General features: G+C 37.6%; 2 protein-coding genes across 3 annotated transcripts; one reads left to right on the top strand and one right to left on the bottom strand.

Moving 5' to 3' along the window:
* Positions 1-1,675: 1,675 nt before the first annotated feature.
* LOC107598532 (thyroid hormone receptor-associated protein 3-like) lies at positions 1,676-18,259 on the top strand. Its single transcript, XM_016289905.1, has 15 exons — positions 1,676-2,794; positions 3,043-3,323; positions 5,611-5,776; positions 6,868-6,945; positions 7,660-7,692; positions 8,006-8,074; positions 8,290-8,379; positions 8,470-8,579; positions 10,518-10,953; positions 11,055-11,274; positions 12,076-12,172; positions 12,813-12,972; positions 14,130-14,243; positions 17,371-17,457; positions 17,892-18,259. The coding sequence occupies exons 1-15, from the start codon at positions 1,676-1,678 to the stop codon at positions 18,051-18,053; spliced, it is 3,222 nt and encodes a 1,073-aa protein (XP_016145391.1). The 3' UTR covers positions 18,054-18,259.
* Positions 18,260-18,373: 114 nt separating this feature from the next.
* Positions 18,374-19,434, bottom strand: LOC107598503 (essential MCU regulator, mitochondrial-like). 2 transcript variants are annotated; one of them, XM_016289873.1, is made up of 3 exons: positions 19,207-19,434; positions 18,707-18,845; positions 18,374-18,630 (listed from the first exon to the last, which is right to left on the bottom strand). In XM_016289873.1, the coding sequence occupies exons 1-2, from the start codon at positions 19,366-19,368 to the stop codon at positions 18,708-18,710; spliced, it is 300 nt and encodes a 99-aa protein (XP_016145359.1). In that variant the 5' UTR covers positions 19,369-19,434; the 3' UTR covers positions 18,374-18,630; position 18,707. The 2 variants fall into 2 exon arrangements, with proteins under 2 accessions (XP_016145359.1, XP_016145358.1); XM_016289872.1 differs by having other exon boundaries at positions 18,374-18,625; positions 18,708-18,845.
* Positions 19,435-19,716: the final 282 nt, after the last annotated feature.

The raw sequence follows: 19,716 nt of genomic DNA, 5'->3' as shown, positions 1-19,716 counted from the left end.
CAGAGTAACCAGATGATCTACAAGAAAAAGAAAACAATATAAAAATGCATTTTATGGTTTACATGCAAAGTAACACTTTAGTTTAGGAACAAGTTCTCACTATTAACTAGCTAGTTGCTTATTAGCGTGCCTATTATTAACACATTGGCTGTTTATTAGTTCTTATAAAGCACATATTCTGCATGACCATATTCTACATCCCTAATCCTAAACTTAACAACTTCCTTACTAACTATTAATAAGCAGCAAATTAAGAGTTTATTGAGGCAAAAGTCGTAGTTAATGGTTTGTTAATAGCGAGAATTGCACCGTAAAATAAAGTGTGACCACATGCAAAATAATGAATATACAAGGCAATAAAGTTTCTCCTGTCTATACAGCAAAACTTAAAAAACAAGCAAACAAACATACGATTTAGATGCGAAGTGGAATCAGACTAATGGGGAAAAATCTGATGGGGGTTTGCTTAAACCAGAGGTGCCCAAACTATTATTATAGTTAACTAAACCTAAAAATAAAACCATAAAATAATTGTTTTTAAAATAAAGCAAAATAAAATATATGACTTCTAATTTTATTTCAGCTAGCAATATTTCCATTTTTTTTAGTTCAACTTAAACTGCTGTTTAAGTTTACTGGTGTACTATAATAAATAAAACTGAAATAGAAATTAAAATAAATTTATTAAAATTGTAATAAAACATAAAAATATAGACAACTTAAAAATAACTAATACTAATAAAAACACACAACAAAATGAAAAACACAAAAATATTATAATAGTATTTAATCTTAAAAACAAATCAAATCTTAAAAATCGAATTCATTTATATTCTATACATTGTAATTAGAAAATAAAACAATGTGTTAAAATTAGAAATTTGCATATCAATTATGATGCCGTAGGCTTTACAGGGTAAGACTGCAGAAGTGAGTGTATATTCGTATATTTTGTCCTGTGTATTCAATAATCAATAAACAATACTTTAAAATTTTGATCACACTTTATTTTTTAGGTTCAATTCTTATATTAACAAACCATTAACTATGACTTTTGTCTCAATACACTGCTAATTTCCTGCTTATTAATAGTCAGTAAGGTATTTGTTAAGTTTAGGTATATTGTAGGGCCCTATGAAATCCATTTTATTTCTTCCAAAAATTCATTTAATTTTTTCCCCAAATTTGCGCTTCAGTATGTGTGCAGTAAATGAAACCGTGCATCTGTGCCATTCATTTACAGAGACACAAAGAACATGCAGGATTCACATTTAAATAGTATTTTCGTGGCTAAATATTCACAGACACTAGTCCATATCGCATTTTGATTTAAGTGTACTGACCTACTTTTAATTTATTCATCCCAAATTGGGCAAATTCCATGATATTCCACATAATACAGTGAATTCCATTTTTATGACTGGATACCGCGATTCCATCCATGTTTTCCACATCGTGTAAAACATGGGATCCTAGTATTAGGGATGTAGAATATGGTCATGCAGAATAAATGCTTTATAAGTACTTATAAACAGCCAATATGTTATTAATAGGCATGCTAATAAACAACTAGTTAATAGTGAAAATTGGTCCCTATACTAAAGTGTTACCAAAATTATTCAATCATTTAATTATTCATTTATTTCAATAACTTGTATGCATCAGCACAGTATCAATGCCATGTCTTCCTCAAACAGAGACTAGAAGAGAAACAGAACAAAGCAGCAGCCGCGCCATTTTTAAAAGAGCCAATCGCTTCCTCTCACGGGACAGGGAACAGGAAGATGGAAGTCCTTCCGCTCCTGTACGCTACTTCGAGAGGGGACACCCTCTTCCAGCCAATCACAGTCCTGAGCGCAAAGCCACAATCCCCTTCCGAAACCCCGACCTGGGTCTCCCGTCCTATAGGAGGCGCTCTGACTATCTCAGCAACGAGGCAATGAGTGGCCTCTCCCCCCAGCGACACATGTCCTATTCAAATTTCAGACGCGGGGACAGCCAATCCCGTGCAAGCCCTCGTTCTGGCAGCCCGAGATCTACGAACGTCTCACCGCAGAGGCGAGGGGAATCGGGCAGTTCGTCCCATCGCCGAGGTTCCACCGGACACCGGACGTCCCACACGTCCTCTCGACAGGCTTCTGGGAAATGCACTCCATCACGAAGACGAGATTCAGTGGTCACGCGCACCACGTCTCCCTTGCGAAGCTCAGGTACAAATAAATATGGGGAGTCCTTTAGCCCCACCCACAAAAGAAGCCCCTCCCAGAGCTCCTACGGACACAGCTTGGATTCTGGAAAACTGTATAAGAATCTCAAATCAATCGCGAGTTCGGCAGAGTCAGATGTCTCCGAAGAAAGGAACGGCTGGTCGAAAAGACATTCTGATGTGGAAATCGATGGCGATTATAATGAACGCAAACACAGTGGTCGCAATAGCGGTCGCAGCAGTCGAAAGAGTGGTGGCCGCAATACTGGATACAACAGTCGGGATTTCTCTCCTAAAGGAGGCTATCGTGATGACAAAACAAGCCGCGGCAATCGAAATAGTGGTTACAACAGTGGATCTAACAGCGCTGGTGCCTCAACGCCTTATCAAGATTACGATGAACATGGTATGCTAAACAACGGTACTTCGAAAAACAAAAGCCGCAGGAATGGCGGATACTCAGACACCTCTGACAAACAATCCAGATCTGATTCCCGCCATTCGCTAAGCCCCACCCACTCCCCTCTAAGCCCCGCCTCACCTGCATCAACACCAAATATCTCCCAATCAAGGCGGAGCCGGAATCAGGTTCCGTCCCCTGATTTGCCCAAATCCCAAGCCTTAATTGCAGAGACGGACAAGCCGGTCAATGATCGGAGCAGAAGCAACATTAGGCGGGGCTTGGAGGCACTAATTCTTTCAGAGAACACCAGGTCTTCCAGTCAACCAGCAGTCCTGATTCCCGCCATTCGCTAAGCCCCACCCACTCCCCTCTAAGCCCCGCCTCACCTGCATCAACACCAAATATCTCCCAATCAAGGCGGAGCCGGAATCAGGTTCCGTCCCCTGATTTGCCCAAATCCCAAGCCTTAATTGCAGAGACGGACAAGCCGGTCAATGATCGGAGCAGAAGCAACATCAGGCGGGGCTTGGAGGCGCTAATTCTTTCAGAGAACACCAGGTCTTCCAGTCAACCAGCAGTGCCAGAGATGACCATTGAGGACTATGTGATGATTGCAGATATTCCCCGATCGAAGCTGTACCCTGAGGAAGAGGAAGCAATAATAGTGAGGAGGAGACCGCAGAGCCGGAGCCCACGCAGAGACAATCAGCACAGGTCAGAGATTTGAAGAGAGATGGTACCACTTTTCCACTGACATGGTGCTGGTGCTAATGGAAAAGCAGATGCCTAATCTGAACATTTCCACTGGAAAAAAAAGTGATGGACATCCTGTTACAAGTTACTCCAATTACATTATTTACAGACCATTACATAAGTATTGGTAGACGTTTGGCCATCCAAATTACTGGATGTTAAAATAAGGTCTTAAAACTAAGCTTAAAACATAAATAAACAAGTAAAGTAGGACATTATCACAGGTTTTCAAACTTTTTGATGAATCACCAGATATGATCATTCCCTGAGGATTGACTATTTTCCTAAAAACTGTGAAAAAAATATTTTATTAAATTTTTTTATTTAATTACATTTTTTTATATGTTTAAATTTATTAAAAAATTATATATATATATACACACACACACACACACACACACACAAATGAAGTCCTATAAAAGTGATGGACATCCTGTTACAAGTTACTCCAATTACATTATTTACAGACCATTACATAAGTATTGGTAGACGTTTGGCCATCCAAATTACTGGATGTTAAAATAAGGTCTTAAAACTAAGCTTAAAACATAAATAAACAAGTAAAGTAGGACATTATCACAGGTTTTCAAACTTTTTGATGAATCACCAGATATGATCATTCCCTGAGGATTGACTATTTTCCTAAAAACTGTGAAAAAAATATTTTATTAAAATTTATTTAATTAAATTTTTTTATGTTTAAATTTATTAAAAAATTATATATATACACACACACACACACACACAAATGAAGTCCTATATAAAAAATAAAGGTATGCTATTAAAAAGTTAATTTATTTTTAGTTTTTATTTATTTTATTATTACTACCTGTTAAAAACTAGAGCTGTCAATGAAAAAAAATTATTTTGACTAATTTCATGATTTAATTTCAGTCAATTAAACATATTTAATTAAAAAAAGTAAATTTTAGCATCTTTTAGTACATTTAGTGCGATCAAAAAATATTTTTTCCTCTCAAAATATTTTCAGCGGCCCCAGTAGCATTCACTTCATCCCACAAACCCCTTCATTACATAATCTTTTAGCTCTCAAGTCAAAACATGGACTGGTTCTTAAAGGGGTCATATGATGCGATTCCAAGTTTTCCTTTCTCTTTGAAGTGTTACAAGCTGTTCGTGAATAGATAAGATCCCTAAAATTGCAAAGACTAAAGTCTCAAACCCAAAGAGATATTCTTTATAAAAGTTAAGACTCGTCCACACTCTCCTAAAATGCCTCGTTCTAACACGCCCCCACATGTCTACGTCACTGTGTGGGAAGCTTTGCCTAAAGCCACCTAAATGTTCACACAAAGAAAGAAGGCGTATCTTTGATTCTCGCTGTAGTATTGTTGCTGCCGCCGCCATGTCGTCAAGACGCTGTGTGTTTCGTTGTGAAAGCGAAACTACTTTGTTTGGTCTTCCAAAAGAGGACACGACTAGAAATCAGTGGTTAAGTTGTATTTACAACACTGTTCCAGAACAGTTTAACTCAAATATTCAGATGTGTGCAGCCTTTTTTTTTCGGGGGACGAGGACTGTTTCCTGGTAGAGTAGACTACAATGCCAGCTGTTCTGACTCACAGACTGTAAGTACGTTTTCATATTTAAAGGATTTGCCACTGATGATTCAAACACGAGTTTTGAGCAGTGTAGAGTAGCACTTGTTTATCATTTCTCTGATCACAAATGCAGACATGGTTTTATGTTTACGCGGCGCAATACGCAACGCGTAAAAAGACAGTATAAGTCATTATAATCCGTAATTATGTCCCCACTGGATGCAACAAATGCCTCGTTTATAATGGGTTTTATTGTTTTTGTCTCGTCGCTCCGGCCGGGACAAGGCATCACAGTATGGTAGGGGCGTAACATTTCCGTCACACGCTTGAGGAATTCGGCCAATCACAACGCACTGGATAGCTGGCTAATCACAGCACACCTCGCTTTTCAGACCGATGAGCTTTGTAAAAATCGAGCGTTTCAGAAAGGCGGAGCATAGAGGAGAAACAATAATGTACAGTATGTGGAAAATAATGTGTTTTTTTTTTTTACTTTAAACCGCATAAACATATTTCATCACACCAAATACACAAAATAATGTTATTTTTTTAGCAGCATCATATGACCCCTTTAAGAGAGGTTCACAGATCCCCATCAAAGCACTGGCATCATTTCAGTGGCAAAGTGAGCGTGAGAGAGAGGAAACCCTGTCAGTAAATTCTGCTTCTCCTATCTGTGGTTAAAGCTATGGGGATGGGAGATATGACTATGAGCGTGAGGTTTCAGAAGAGCGAGGCAGAGGAAGAGAAAGAGAGAGAGGACGAGACCGCAGAGAGAAAGAACGGAGACGTCTAGACAAAGAGATGGGAGGCTCGTCAAAAACCAACAGCACTGCATCACGCCATTCACAGGTGCCTGAGATTACAGTTTCACACACCACTTCCCTTTCTCACTGACGTCATCTCACCTGTCATCTATTCTGCTGAATCTGCGGAGGCAAAAAATAAATAAATTAATAAAAGTGGCATAAAAATGGGACATATTTGGACAGATGATAAAATAGGCAAAATGAAAAATCCCATAGATTTACGCTGAAAGAATCATCTTAGACAAATTTTGAGACTAGATTATTATTTTAATCATTTATAATAAAGGTTTTGATGTGTATGTAACCACCTAGCAACCAGTCAGAACCTAGTAGCTGCATAGTAATCCACTAAAAACACCCACAACACCTTAGGAACCTCATAGCTAGCAGTGTTGGGAAGGTTACTTAGGAAATGTAATACGTTACAGATTACAAATATAATACGTAGTGTAACTATTTCAATTACTTCATTAATGTAACTGATTACATTTCTAAATATCGAATGTTTTCAACAGTTAATCATTTTCAAACATGTAAACCAGGCAGGGGTTAACCTTACAGAGCTCAACTCTGATTACCTTCATCACTTGAATTAAGGATTATAATAATTTAATTTTAAAGCACAGCCACCACGAAATCAGACTTTAGCACCTCTTTTTACCTTGAGATCATTCTGAGGTTAAATACAGATTACAAATCATAACAAGAAATAGTTTAATTGAAATCAAATCTTTGCATACCACTGGCATCTAACAATGCCTTGGGGGGGGGGACAGTTAATCTTAGAAGATAAAGCATATACATAAACCCAACTAAATAAATCTGAAATACTGGTGTCTCATACTTTAGAGCAATCAATGCAATTTATGAAATATATCAATTAAAATCTGTGTGTGTGAAAAAATTCAGATGTAACGTTAACCCCTTTTGTAATCATTAACATTTTCATAAGCAACTGTAATTTAATTGCACGGTTTTTTTCTCAGTAGTAACAGATTACAGTTACATAATTCAGTTACATGTAACGAGTCACGTTACTCCCCAACACTGAGAGCTAGCAATGTTTTCTTGAGACTCCGTTTTTAAAATAACACGCTTAAAAATTGCTTAGTATCTCTCTGAATATGTTCTCAGAGGTCCAGCAAAAATGGAGAAAGCATTCGGATGGTAAACGGAAAACACAAAGGTCCAGAAGAGCCCCCTCAGATGCAGGTAAAGTCACCTACAGTTACACTCGTTACTAGTTTACCAACGCTGAGGTATTCGGTTTCTACTTCAGAGAGGCAGGTGTCTGTGTTCGCAGAGCTCCTAGACAGCAAGTGCATGATATTCAGCGCTAGATATAGAGGTTTTAGTTAAGCTGTGAGATGATTTGAAGCTTAGATTGTGCTGAGAGAAGCTGTACAGCTCAGTTTGTTGATGTGTCAGACCGCGAGCTGCTTCGCGGAAGCTTCTGGTCACGTGACCACCTTTTAGAGATGCTCGCCTAGTCACGCAGGGATCATTTAACGTTTTTGTACAAGTTGCATTTATTTTAAAGCAACATTTAAGCGCGGGAACTGCTTAAATAAGCGTGAACTTGTATTTATGTAATGCACGACTTTGTGGTCGTGCGAATACGCATTTCTGTGACACTACCTACTTGCTAGAATTGAGCAACTAAAGCTGTTTTTTCCTCTTTCGTGCCTACAACCGGATACCCATGTCGGTAAGTCGTTGAAATGTGTGTGTTTGTTGAAATGCTTGAGTAAATGGTGTGTGTGTGTGTGTCCCGTGCTCTGGATTACTCAGCTCTGGAATGTCACATTGTTGCTCTGGGAAGATTTTTACTGTAGATGTTGTATATATTGAATTCCTTATACATGCACTTGTTTTAACGCAACTGATTCTGTTTCCTTAAAGCTTGATCTTCCGCACTGTAAAAAGGGCTGGATGTATATGCTGGATGAAGATGAAGAGGTACAGGGCTGCTTCTGTTGAACTAGATCTATTGCATGACATTGCATGACCAGCGACTGTCTATGGCTGTTATAAGGAAGTTGGCATAACATGACTTGCTATACTTTTACTTTTTATATTTTCCCCTATTTTTAAAAAGCACAAGTGGAAATGGGGACCACTTCCAGGATTTAAGATATACTTCTTTGGATCTGGCCTGAAATCTTGTTCAAAGAGCTAGAAAGATAGATAAGGTTTTGATTATCGTGCAATGTTAATCTGCTGCTTCGTGAACATGCACAAATAACTACGAGTTACTTGTTTTTATTTGTAGTGGAGGAAGCACTGGTTCGTGATCTCTGATTCAGGATTGAGATACTATAGAGACTCAGGGGCTGAAGAGGTGAGCAAGAATAACTGAAATTGCCATGCAAAGGAATTATTATCTAAGGACTGTACAGATATGTCACGTGGAAAACATGGATTAAATCATAGAATAAATTTAAACCTGGTCAAATTGATCAAATAGAGCTGTAAGCACCATAGTTGTAATAGTATCTGAAAGCATGATCTGATTTAACGACACCATCTTGAATTCTGTGTTTTTCGCCTCGATAGAGAGATGAGGCAGATGGTGAGATTTATTTACGTCACTGTCTGCGAGTGGAGGAATTTGATGCCGATAAAAACTATGGACTTCAACTGCATGTAAGAACTTGTCACAAAAGTTAAGAAGACCTCTCAGTAGGAAAAAGTAAGAATATTCCTATGTCTCAAACCTCTGTGATTGATCTGCAGATGCGTGATGGACCGGTGACCCTGTCAGCGATGACCTCCAGAATCAGGAGGAACTGGATCGACACACTGAGGAGGAGAATATCGTTCAGGGATTCGGCTGAAAGCATTCGGTAGGACAGAACTGAAGAAATAAACGCAGAGAATCAGTCACAGGCGGATTGCATGAAAACTGTCAAGAACATGTCTGAAAAGAGAGAACAAAAAATATAATTATTTAATTAATTAATTATTATATTTTGAGATATGACAATGAAACATGTTTTTAGGACCATTCATGTTTTACTTTCATGACAATTAAACATATTTTATAATGCACAGTAGTAGTATTTGCTATAATGCCTTTATGCATGTTTAACAGCTATTTGCCATACTGTATTGAATTACAATAATGTGCATATAATGAAAATTTACATAGACAATTTATAGTAAAATAGCTGGATTGCAGTGACGATTATTTTTGGAGGGAAAATTGTGCTTTAATGTCATTAAAGGGGTCATATGATGCTGCTAAAAAGAACATTATTTTGTGTATTTGGTGTAATGAAATGTGTTTATGCGGTTTAAGGTTCAAAAAACACTGTTTCTCCTCTATGGCGCGCCTTTCTGAAACGCGTAGATTTTTACAAAGCTCATCGGTCTGAAAAAGCGAGGTGTGCTCTGATTGGCCAGCTATCCAGTGCGTTGTGATTGGCCGAATACTTCAAACGTGTGACGGAAATGTTACGTCCCTCACCATACTGTGATGCCTGCGGCAACCACATGTGACGACCCCGGGCTGGACTCCGCTTCGTCCACGGTGAAAGCCGATCCGGCGATCCACAGCGTGAAGTTGATGTATTTCCTCAGCGACCAGCACGGATCAGCTCCAGGCATGACGAAGCGGATATCGTGCTCTTTTGGAAGACCAAACAAAGTAATTTCACTTTCACAACGAAACACACAGCGCCTTCAGGACATGGCGGCGGCAACAACAATACTACAGCGAGACTAAAAGTTACGCCTTCTTTCTTTGCGTGAACATTTGAGCGGTGTTATGCAAATCTTCCCACATAGTGAGGTAGACATGTGGGGGCGTGTTAGAACGAGCCGTTTTAGGTAGGTGTGTCTGACTCTTAACTTTTATAAAGAATATCCCTTTGGATTTGAGACTTTAGTTTTTGCAACTTTACAGATCTTCTTTATGCACCAAGAGCTTGTAACACTCCAAAGAGAAAGGAAACATTGAAATAGCATCATATGACCCCTTTAAAGTAATGCAAAAATATCTTAATGTTAAATATAACAAAGCTTAATATTTGTGCTAGATACGATTTTTTATTATTTTAAATTACATTTTGTGTAAGATGTTTTCATGGTATTCACCCATAGAGAATTTATATGGATATTCAAAAAATATTAAATATCCACAGTAACATCTTGCTATATTGATTGTGGTTTTCTGAAAGATTTCAGAAAACTGTCAAGAACATGTCTAAAAGAGAATAAAGACAATGTTTTGACTTTTGAGAGAAGACATGAAACCTATTTTTCAGTCCATAAAGTGTTTTTAATGATAAACAATAGTAGCATTTGCGATAATGCAACTATATAGCATTACAATAATGAGCATCTAATGAGAATCATCGTTGATAATAATAATGACAATTACGAACAAACTTAAAAAAATATATATATAATAAATACATAAATAAAATAGCTGTAGTACAGTGAAATTGTCATAAAAATAGTCACATTGCAAAAAAAAAATTATCTCTATGCAAAATATAATAATACAACATAAGCTTAATCTTCATGCTAAGTAAGTCATTTTGATTTTGACTTTAGGTTGAAACATGACATGTTTTCGTATATTCAGCCATCAATCATTTATATAAAAATAGATCAAATATTCATGAATCATTCCTATATTGATTATGGTCATCTGAAAGATTTGGCTTTGGACTTTTAAACTAAAATAACGTTACTGATGTTTCAGTGGAGCAGGTTTGAGGTTTGACTTAGGTTCCTGTTTTCATAAGTAGGAAGTTGATATCTCGGCCTGTTCTCAGACACCCAGACAACAGTGACATCAGCTCCAGTTCCAAGAATGCACCGTCCCGAACCTCTCCCGCACCCCATGACCCGGGGTCAGATGTCGGCGGTCCGTATCAGGATGAACCCCGCAAGATGTCCTCACTGTTAACCAAGCGGCGGGAGGCCGGCGAGGGCCGCGACCAAGAGCTTGAAAGACGTCTGGAGGGCCGAACCAAGTGGTTCCAGGAGGGAATTTCCGACAGGGAGGGCGAAGACCCCTGGGATAAGGTGGAGTTGAAGAAGGGTGTCGTGACTCCAGTGATTTTGACCCGGCTGCAGGTTCCTGACGCTCAGACCGGGCCAGACATCGAGAAGAAGTGGGCGGACTTTGAGCAGCTTCCGATCGGAGAGGAAAGTTCACCAGTTGGTGTCCAGAATCCCCAAACAACAAATGAGGTGCTTCAGGGGGAGGTGTGTTTTTAGATTTAGACATCTTTTTGGTCTAGGACCATTTAATCTGCATCATCTGTGTGTGTGTGTGTGTGTGTGTGTGGATGCATTGCGTTGGTCAGGTGGTGTCTCTGAGGCAGCAGATTGAGGCTCTCCGCCAGGCCCGTGTGGCAGCCGGCGTTTGCGATCCTGACGCACCCTGCACTCTGAAACTGGAGCAGATGGAGAAAGAGCACCGAGAGAGACTGGAGAAGATACACGACGAGCACGAGAGAGAGCGCAGAGAGATGGAGAGAGACAAACAGAGACTGCTGCAGGAGGAAGCCAAGAACGCAGTCCAAGGTCAGTGTGGGCCGCAGAACATCACAAGGGTCAAATAAGAGTGATAGAACATGAAGGTGTTATATAATTATCTATTGTTAAAGAAAGAAATGCATTCGTTTGATCAAAGGTGGCAGTAAAGTCATTTATGATGTAACAAAAAATTTCTTGAGCAGCAAATCAGCATATTTTCATGATTTCTGAAGGATCATGTGACACTGAAGACTGGAGTAATGATGCTGAAAAATCAGCTTTGCATCAAATTAATAAATTACATAATATTTTACCATACTCATGTTTTTACTGTATATTTCATTAAATATATAACCTTGTGAATGTAAGAGACTTCTTTAGAAAAACATTTTTAAAAACCTTGCAGACCCCAAACTTGTCAACGGTAAATATAGTAATTAAATCGAGTTTGTGATTTTGATCAGAGTTATTGTTAAATAAAACTAAAATCATTAAAATAGCAAACTTGAAATAAAATGTTAACTGACGTAAAATAAAATATTAAAAAACTTAAACGTATCATTTTTCATTTAGTTTAACTTGAAAACGAATGAATAAAAATTTATGTGAACTAGACTAAAATCATACAAATGATAAAAAACACAAAAACAAAATAACTACATCTTTAAATAAAATCCTAGTGAAACAAAACAAAATTCTAGATTCTACATATCTAATTCAACATGTTAACAAAAACCGTAGTTGTATATGATACTAAAGTAACACTGATTTTGATATATGATCAGGTGAGAATTTAGTGACTTTTTCCCCATAATTTTGTTATCATTTATCTCATCTTCAATCCCGCAGCGATGGAGGCTCTGAGGAAAGCTCATCGGGAGGAGATTGAGAAGCTGAAGGCTCACGGAGGAGGAGAGACGACAGACCCCTCCATCACACAACAGCTGTACGTCCACATTTATACCATTCATACAAAATATCAGCAAAATAGGCTATCCAATATCTATGGACAATCAAGTAAACCTAATAACAATAAAGGTTATTCCTACGTTTACTTTCAAAATAAGTAAAGATTTCATAGCAAAAAGACACGTGAACCATGACTTGAAGGTGGACGTTTGCACAATTATACTAAAAGGCCTTTTACTTACTAAAAAAGTATCAACTATCAAACAAACGATAAAAGGCATGCAGTAGATTGTGGGTTTTTCAGCAAAATTTCGATCATGCTGAAAAATTTGATGCCTTTATGATACAGTAGGCTTTATACGGTTAATAGCTACACTTATTAGTTTTCCAAATATCTGAGAATGCATCGCATGCCAGAAAACGCCAACATCTTGTTCATACTCTCACGGGAATCCGGTGACAATACTCAGTACTGTACATAAACTCTCATCTGTCCCGCTCAGCTGTGCTGTAATTCCTCTCTCACGACTCAGAGAATCCGAACACAAGATAAGCTCTCATTTACTCTGAGAAGTGGCAGGTGTTTGACTGACAGTGTGTAATTAACAAGAACCCCACGGAGAGACTCATCAGTCAGTGATTCGGTTAATCAGTGCATGTCCTTGTGTGTCTATCAGGCGCGAGTCGCTCTCTCTGCAGCAGGAGTTGGACGGTCTGTCGGAGCGTTATTCCCAGCAATGCGTGGAGCACAGCCGCATCCAGAACAACACCGAAGAGCGAAACGGAAAGATCCGACAGAAGGAGAGAGAGATGGAGCAGCTCCGCCAAGAGAACCAGGTAGACAAGTGGGATGAGAGGTTACTGGAGGACACAACTACTAGTGTCCAAGAATGACAGATTTGTCAATTAAATAATGTATGACACTATGTGTGAACCCACCCTGGCTCTGAGACTAACTGGAACAAAAAAACATGTTCACGGATATGAGGAAATCGTTATTATAATGTGATTTGGTTGTTTTTTGTACTTTTTGACAAAGACAGGAAGCTTTTTTACTTCTAGTATGACATTAAGCATTAGATGTGAAACTGATGTTTTATTAGTCGTATCCTGCCACAAAGAATTATGGGAAATGTGTGTTCAAAAGTTTGGGGCCTGTAAGATTTTTAATATATTTGAAAATGGCCTCTTCTGTTCACCAAGGCTGCCTTTATTCAATCAAGAATACAGTAAAAATAGTAAAACAGCAAAGTATTTTTTTTTACAATTTAAATTTTTAAGTTTTCTATGCGAGTATATTGTAGAGTATAATTTATTGCTGTGATCAAAGCTGAATTTTCAGCATCATTACTCCAGATTTCAGTGTCACATGATCCTTCAGAAATTAGTCTAATATACTGATTTGATGTTTGATTTGATTTTATATATATATTTTCAGGATTCTTTGAATAATGAAAGTTCAAAAGAACAGCATTTATGTGAAATGGAAATCTTTTGTAACATTATAAAAGTCTTTACTGTATCCTTTGATCAATTCAATGCATCCTTGCTAAATAAACTGTTACGTTCCTAACGTGAAAAGAAGCTTACAGAAAATGTCCCACTAGTAATTATGGTGATGTCCATAAATGCGATCATTCAGACACCACATTTCGTCCTCGTGTCAGATATTGAAATCTAACTCACAGCACCTTTACAAAATTACAACACGCATATCAACCGATAGAGAGTTCAGTGTCTGTACTATGATGTCTCAACAGACAGCATCCTGTTTCATTGTTCTCAGAAGAGTGACTGAGTTTTGTTTACTCACCCAGGACTGGATTGCTAATACTAATCAGGGTTATTGCCACTATACAAATGCTACAAAATGGGTTTCAGATCAGCATGAAACACAAATGATTGTCTCATTTTCAGTGTGTGAATGAGCACGTCTTCGTTTGTGGTTTTAAGTTTGGATGTCAAAATCACATTTCCTCTTCCTGTTCTCACAGGAACTGCAGGCGCGTCTGACGGAGGAGATAAGTCTCATGCGATCCTTCATCACAGGTCAGAGGTCAGGAGTTGTTCCCCTTGGCAGCTACGAAAGGAGCACCTCCGAACTAGAGGTAAGACTCTGATCTTTGACCTGTACATGAAATAAAAAAATTAATGATTCAGAGAGATGTATATATGGACATACAAGATGCAATGTAAACTGAAGCTCAGTCGATCAGCTTGTAAGTCCCCAAAAATATACGGTATGGTTCAAAAGGTTTGGATCATATTATACTGATTTCTGAAGGATCATGTGACACTGAAGACTGGAGTAGTGATGCTGAAAATACAGCTTTGATCACAGCAATAAATTACTTTTTAAAATATATTCGAATAGAAAACTGTAAAATATTACTGTTTTTACTGTATCAGTTGATCAAATATATGCAGCCTTGGTGAGCAGAAGAGGTTTTCGTTTAAAAAATCGTACCGACCCAGAACGGTTTTATTTCATTACACTACCATTCAACAGAGTAGATAAATAATTTGATAATATATCAAAAGTTACTAAAACTCGAACACCGTTATTATACTAGATCAGTCAGATATTTAATGCTCTGCGCAAAAAAATAATCAATAACAAGTCAATTACTGTATCAGTTGATCAAATATATGCAGCCTTGGTGAGCAGAAGAGGTTTTCGTTTAAAAATCGTACCGACCCAGAACGGTTTTATTTCATTACACTACCATTCAACAGAGTAGATAAATAATTTGATAATATATCAAAAGTTACTAAAACTCGAACACTGTTATTATACTAGATCAGTCAGATATTTAATGCTCTGCGCAAAAAAATTATCAATAACAAGTCAACTCAATCTCCATCAAAGAAATGCAAAAACATGGGAAAAAACAAGGATTTATCTACGCAAATAATTTGTTCCCTTCCCCTGCAATTCTACTCTTGTGTCCAAAAAGAGAATCCACAAAAAATACTTACATTTTTAAATCCTAGATCGTAGGTGAAATTACATTCCCATATTGTCCATTTAGGGGAAAATAGATGGCTGTCATCTTTGACCCCATTTCCTTTCTTAACCCTAATTAAAAGCCCTCTGCACTTCCTGTTCTGGGCACAAAGTGGGATGTTGGGTTATTGGTCACTGGGAAATAAGAGGAGTGAGATTGAAGATGCTTTTGGAGTCCAGAGGGTGTAATTACAACATAAACCAGCAGGGGCTAACTAGCCTAAACTTGACTTGGGCAAATGTAATTGGTGATCTGGGATTTCCACTCTGTACATACAATTTGCAAACTGTGCACAGCACATATAATTCTGTAAAAATTGAGTTTGGTTGTTTGACATGCATTGTATTTTTTTATTTTTATTAAATGCTTAACAAACAAATGTACAGATGAATCAAGACATCCAAATAGACAACATAAAACATGGTGAACAGGGGTTATAAAACAGCAATTACAGGGTATTACTTTCAATTAGTTTTAACTTTTCAGCAAATATAATTGTATAATTTGATTTTTTGTTATCAGTGCATTTAAGGGAATCAATAAACATAAGAAATTCAGCCCCAAAACTTTAAAACCTGTGTTTAGAATTACACGTCTTACTTTTATGCATATGAAATTTACTATATAAAATCATAAGATTCACCATGAAGTTAACAGAAATAATTTTATTCATAATATATGAAGACATCTTTACATGTTATATCTAAATTATATCCAGATTTCTGTTGAAAATACCTAGATAGGTCTTTCCAAACAAAATGTTTGAATAACAACAGCCAAAAACAAAAAAAAAATTCTGTTGATCTGAACAAAATGACCAGCTTTCATCAATATCCACAAATTTTGCTGAAGTATAATTACACAGATACGTGTGTAATATTTACATCGATCTATTAACAGAAATGCAATATAATATACATAACTATGTTTTCAGAGGTGTATAAAGACTTTACTTAATGAACCGTAATGTTTTTATTACCTTAGATTGAGCACTTTCTATCTACACACACCGCGGGTCCCCTTAATTGGAAGTCTGCCGCCATGTTTCTACAGTAGCCCTAAACGGACAAACTGCTCTACACAGCGCGTTTCCTCACTTTGTTGTTCTTGCCAATAAAACACTGACACAATGATGAACAAGTACATTAATATATTCGCAATAACATCGATTTATTAAATAATTAAGTAAATATAATTCCTTAGTTTACCTTTGTAAAGAAATCTCATTGCTCTCTGCTGTCTTTACCGATGACATCTTAGTCCTGAATCGGCCACCGTAGCTTCTCTAAAGGGAGGGGTGAGCCGTTGGTTGCAATTCGCAACCTCACCGCTAGACGCCGCTCAAATTTACACACTGCACCTTTAAAGGGTTAGTTCACCCAAAAATGCAAAATTCTGTCATTAATTACTCACCCTCATGTCGTTTCAAACCCATAAGACCTTCGTTCATCTTCGGAACACAAATGAAGATATTTTTGATGGAATCTGAGAGCTGTCTGACCCTCCCATAGACAGCAAGGTAACTACCACGATCAAGGTGCAGAAACTGGACATGGGAACATTTCAGTTGCGTGGCTGTCTATGGGAGGGTCAGACAGCTCTCAGATTCCATCAAAAATATCTTCATTTGTGTTCCGAAGATGAACGAAGGTCTTACGGGTTTGAAACGACATGAGGGTGAGTAATTAATGACAGAATTTTCATTTTTGGGTGAACTATCCCTTTAAGCGAGGGGCGGGGCATGTGATGTGAGTGATTGGCGTTTCTGTAGACAAACACTGCCATCTACTGATCACCCGCGTGAACGCACTGTAAACCCTCCGCAGCAAATATCAGTCAATATGTTGTGTTTTACAGCAATACATTCTTATAGATTGTTTTTGCTCCTTTGTCCTGCTAAATGAACTGTAATTTGTTGTCTTTGTCCATTTGTGTGGACGCATTATTTACGATGACACTAGTGTGGGTGTTAATAATAATATTGTTTTTTTCCCCTCCATTCATGAGGGAAAGAGCATATTTTAGTTGTTTCATTTTCACCAATTTGAATAATCCTTCAGCTTTTTTTGCACATAATTTAAATAGCCCTTGGTATGACAAATGAAGTTTTGCAAGAACAAATTGTATGTAGGTCGTTCATTAAAATGTTGCCAAAAAATGAATAATTGTATCAGAATTGAATAAAAGTGGAGTATTGTTATGCTGGCATGTCCTTGTCCGTCTGTAGATGTTACTGAAGGTGAAGGAGAGCGAGGTGGAGTTTCTACACAAGGAGATCAGCTGTCTCAGGAAAGAGGTCCAAACTCTTACTAAGGTCTCTATACATGTTCCTAGTCTTATTGCAATGACAAAAAGCGTACGTAATAAATCTAACTTCAGATGTTTGGGGTCAGTAAGATTTTTTTTTTTTTAAGAAATTAATACTTTTATTCAGCAAAATGTTTTATTATACATTTTACAATATATTCACATAGAAAACAGGTACTTTGAATTGTAATAACATTTCACAATTTTACCGGGGTTTTTTTCTTTGCTGCATTTTGATCAAATGCATGCAGTCTTAAGTGAGCAGAAGTGACTTCTTTCAAAAAAAATCTGATCAACCCCAAATGTTTGAACGGTAGTGTAAATGAAATAAACCTAACTGTGTTTATCACTATTCTTCAGTATTAATATATATGAAAACCTTTATAGTGATGCTTAGCTTGATTGTTTATATGTGTAGTAACAGATGTTCTCTGCCTGCAGGAGAATGAAGTGTTGAGCGAGCACTATAAGCAGGTGTATGTTGAGCTGACTGAATTACGGGGCCGCAGCGAGAGAGACATCAATGCACTTAAAGAACACCTCAAACTCACTGATGCTGCACTGGAGGAGGGGCGTCTCCTAGGCAACAGCACCAACCAATGAGAGCACAGCAAGAGGTCAAATAAGATGGATGGATGCACTGATATCTCCATCTCCCTTTGGTCATGTGTATATACAGGATATTGTGTTAAGTGAAGCTCTTTTTTTTTATCTAGTTGGTTAGAAACTACAGTGGTGCTGAAAGTCAATAAACATTCCAGGCTCTTAAATCAAGATATATTTTAAGTTAAACACAATAATTAAAAACCCCGTACATCTGTTGGACGTGTGTGGAAGTGTATGAATGTCAATGTAATTTCATTGTAAAATAAACCATGCATGATAAAACACATTACATATATAACAAAAACACAACCAGCAACTAACATTCAAGCAATTTATTAAATAGAAGAGAGGCGGCTGATGAGGGCAGCCTCAAGTCATGTTGTCTTTGACAATATTCAAAAACATAAAAACAGCATTAAACTTTGGCTTATGGACATGGTTACTGTAATGCAGGATGTAAACACAAAAATGTGTTGACCATCTTCATTCATTATTGCATAAATATATCCTGTTCATCTGCATCTGGAAACCTCTCAGAGGATCTTCAGACTGCTCGAGTGAAACATGCTCTGAAAAAACAAGAACATGAATATCTGAAAACCACCTACACACAGCAATGCACGATATATGGTAATTAAACTGATATATTACTCAGTCATCATCATCATCATCATCTGGGACGAAGATCTCATGTTCCTCCAGAAGAGCAGCGAAATTTTTACTGATCAGATTACCGACATAAAGGAACGGAACCACCACTATAACCATGCGGGTCAGACCGAACGGGACCTGCAGAAATATGATAGAAGTAGATCAAATTAAATAATAATATTATTATTTATTAATAATAATTAAAATATACGTGTGCTGATCGAAAACTACAATTGGCGTTTTAAAAAAATATGCAAATGAGTTTTCTATAAAATTATCATTAATCATTAAACTGACATATCTTTAAATAATTGATTTTTAAAAACAACCGTATACGAAGTACTTCCTTATTTGAGCAACTATGTGCCGCTCCAAGCATTTCATTGGTTACTGGTCGTGTCAGTCAAGCCATTCTTATTTTTCATTGGCTAGCACGAAACCCAACCGTGCGTCCCTTCGGGAGTCTCCAACGGCAATGTTTAGACTCGTATAAACGCACCTTAATTGGTTTAGGAAGCACAGCCCCCGATGTGGTTGACACGGCGGTTCGGCTGAAAGACGGCCCTGTCGCGTTTACTGATTTTGGGCCAGTGTTGCGGCTCAGTGTTGCACCATTTCTAATGAAAAAAGCCCGAGAGAGACGAGCTGCCAACGACGCCATGTTTCCTGCTTGCGCGTTTTAGAGTCACGCCCATTAGACCCGCCTCTTTTGGGTTTGTAATTAGGGGGCGGAGTAAATGTGACTCATCCCGCGCGCTTACTGAACTCAGCAAGAATGATTTATACTTCTGTTACAGTAATTTTTTTATTAAATAGCTGTATTTAATTATTATTGCATGACATTAATTAATCATTGGTATTGTATGTTTTGCATTAGTAATGTCAATAAAGCTTAACAATGGCTTGGGACTCCACATGTATAGAAAGGAAGGGATTTCACACAAACATTCATGTATCAACTGTTTCAACAGAGACACACCTTCAGGCATAGACTGTATAAAAACAGGTC

This window comes from Sinocyclocheilus grahami, unplaced genomic scaffold (genome assembly GCF_001515645.1).
Source record: "Sinocyclocheilus grahami isolate Dianchi unplaced genomic scaffold, SAMN03320097.WGS_v1.1 scaffold252.1, whole genome shotgun sequence".
NCBI classification, from domain to species: Eukaryota; Metazoa; Chordata; class Actinopteri; order Cypriniformes; family Cyprinidae; genus Sinocyclocheilus; species Sinocyclocheilus grahami.
Note: the sequence above shows the minus strand (reverse complement) of the source record. Positions and strands in the feature narration are given on the sequence as shown.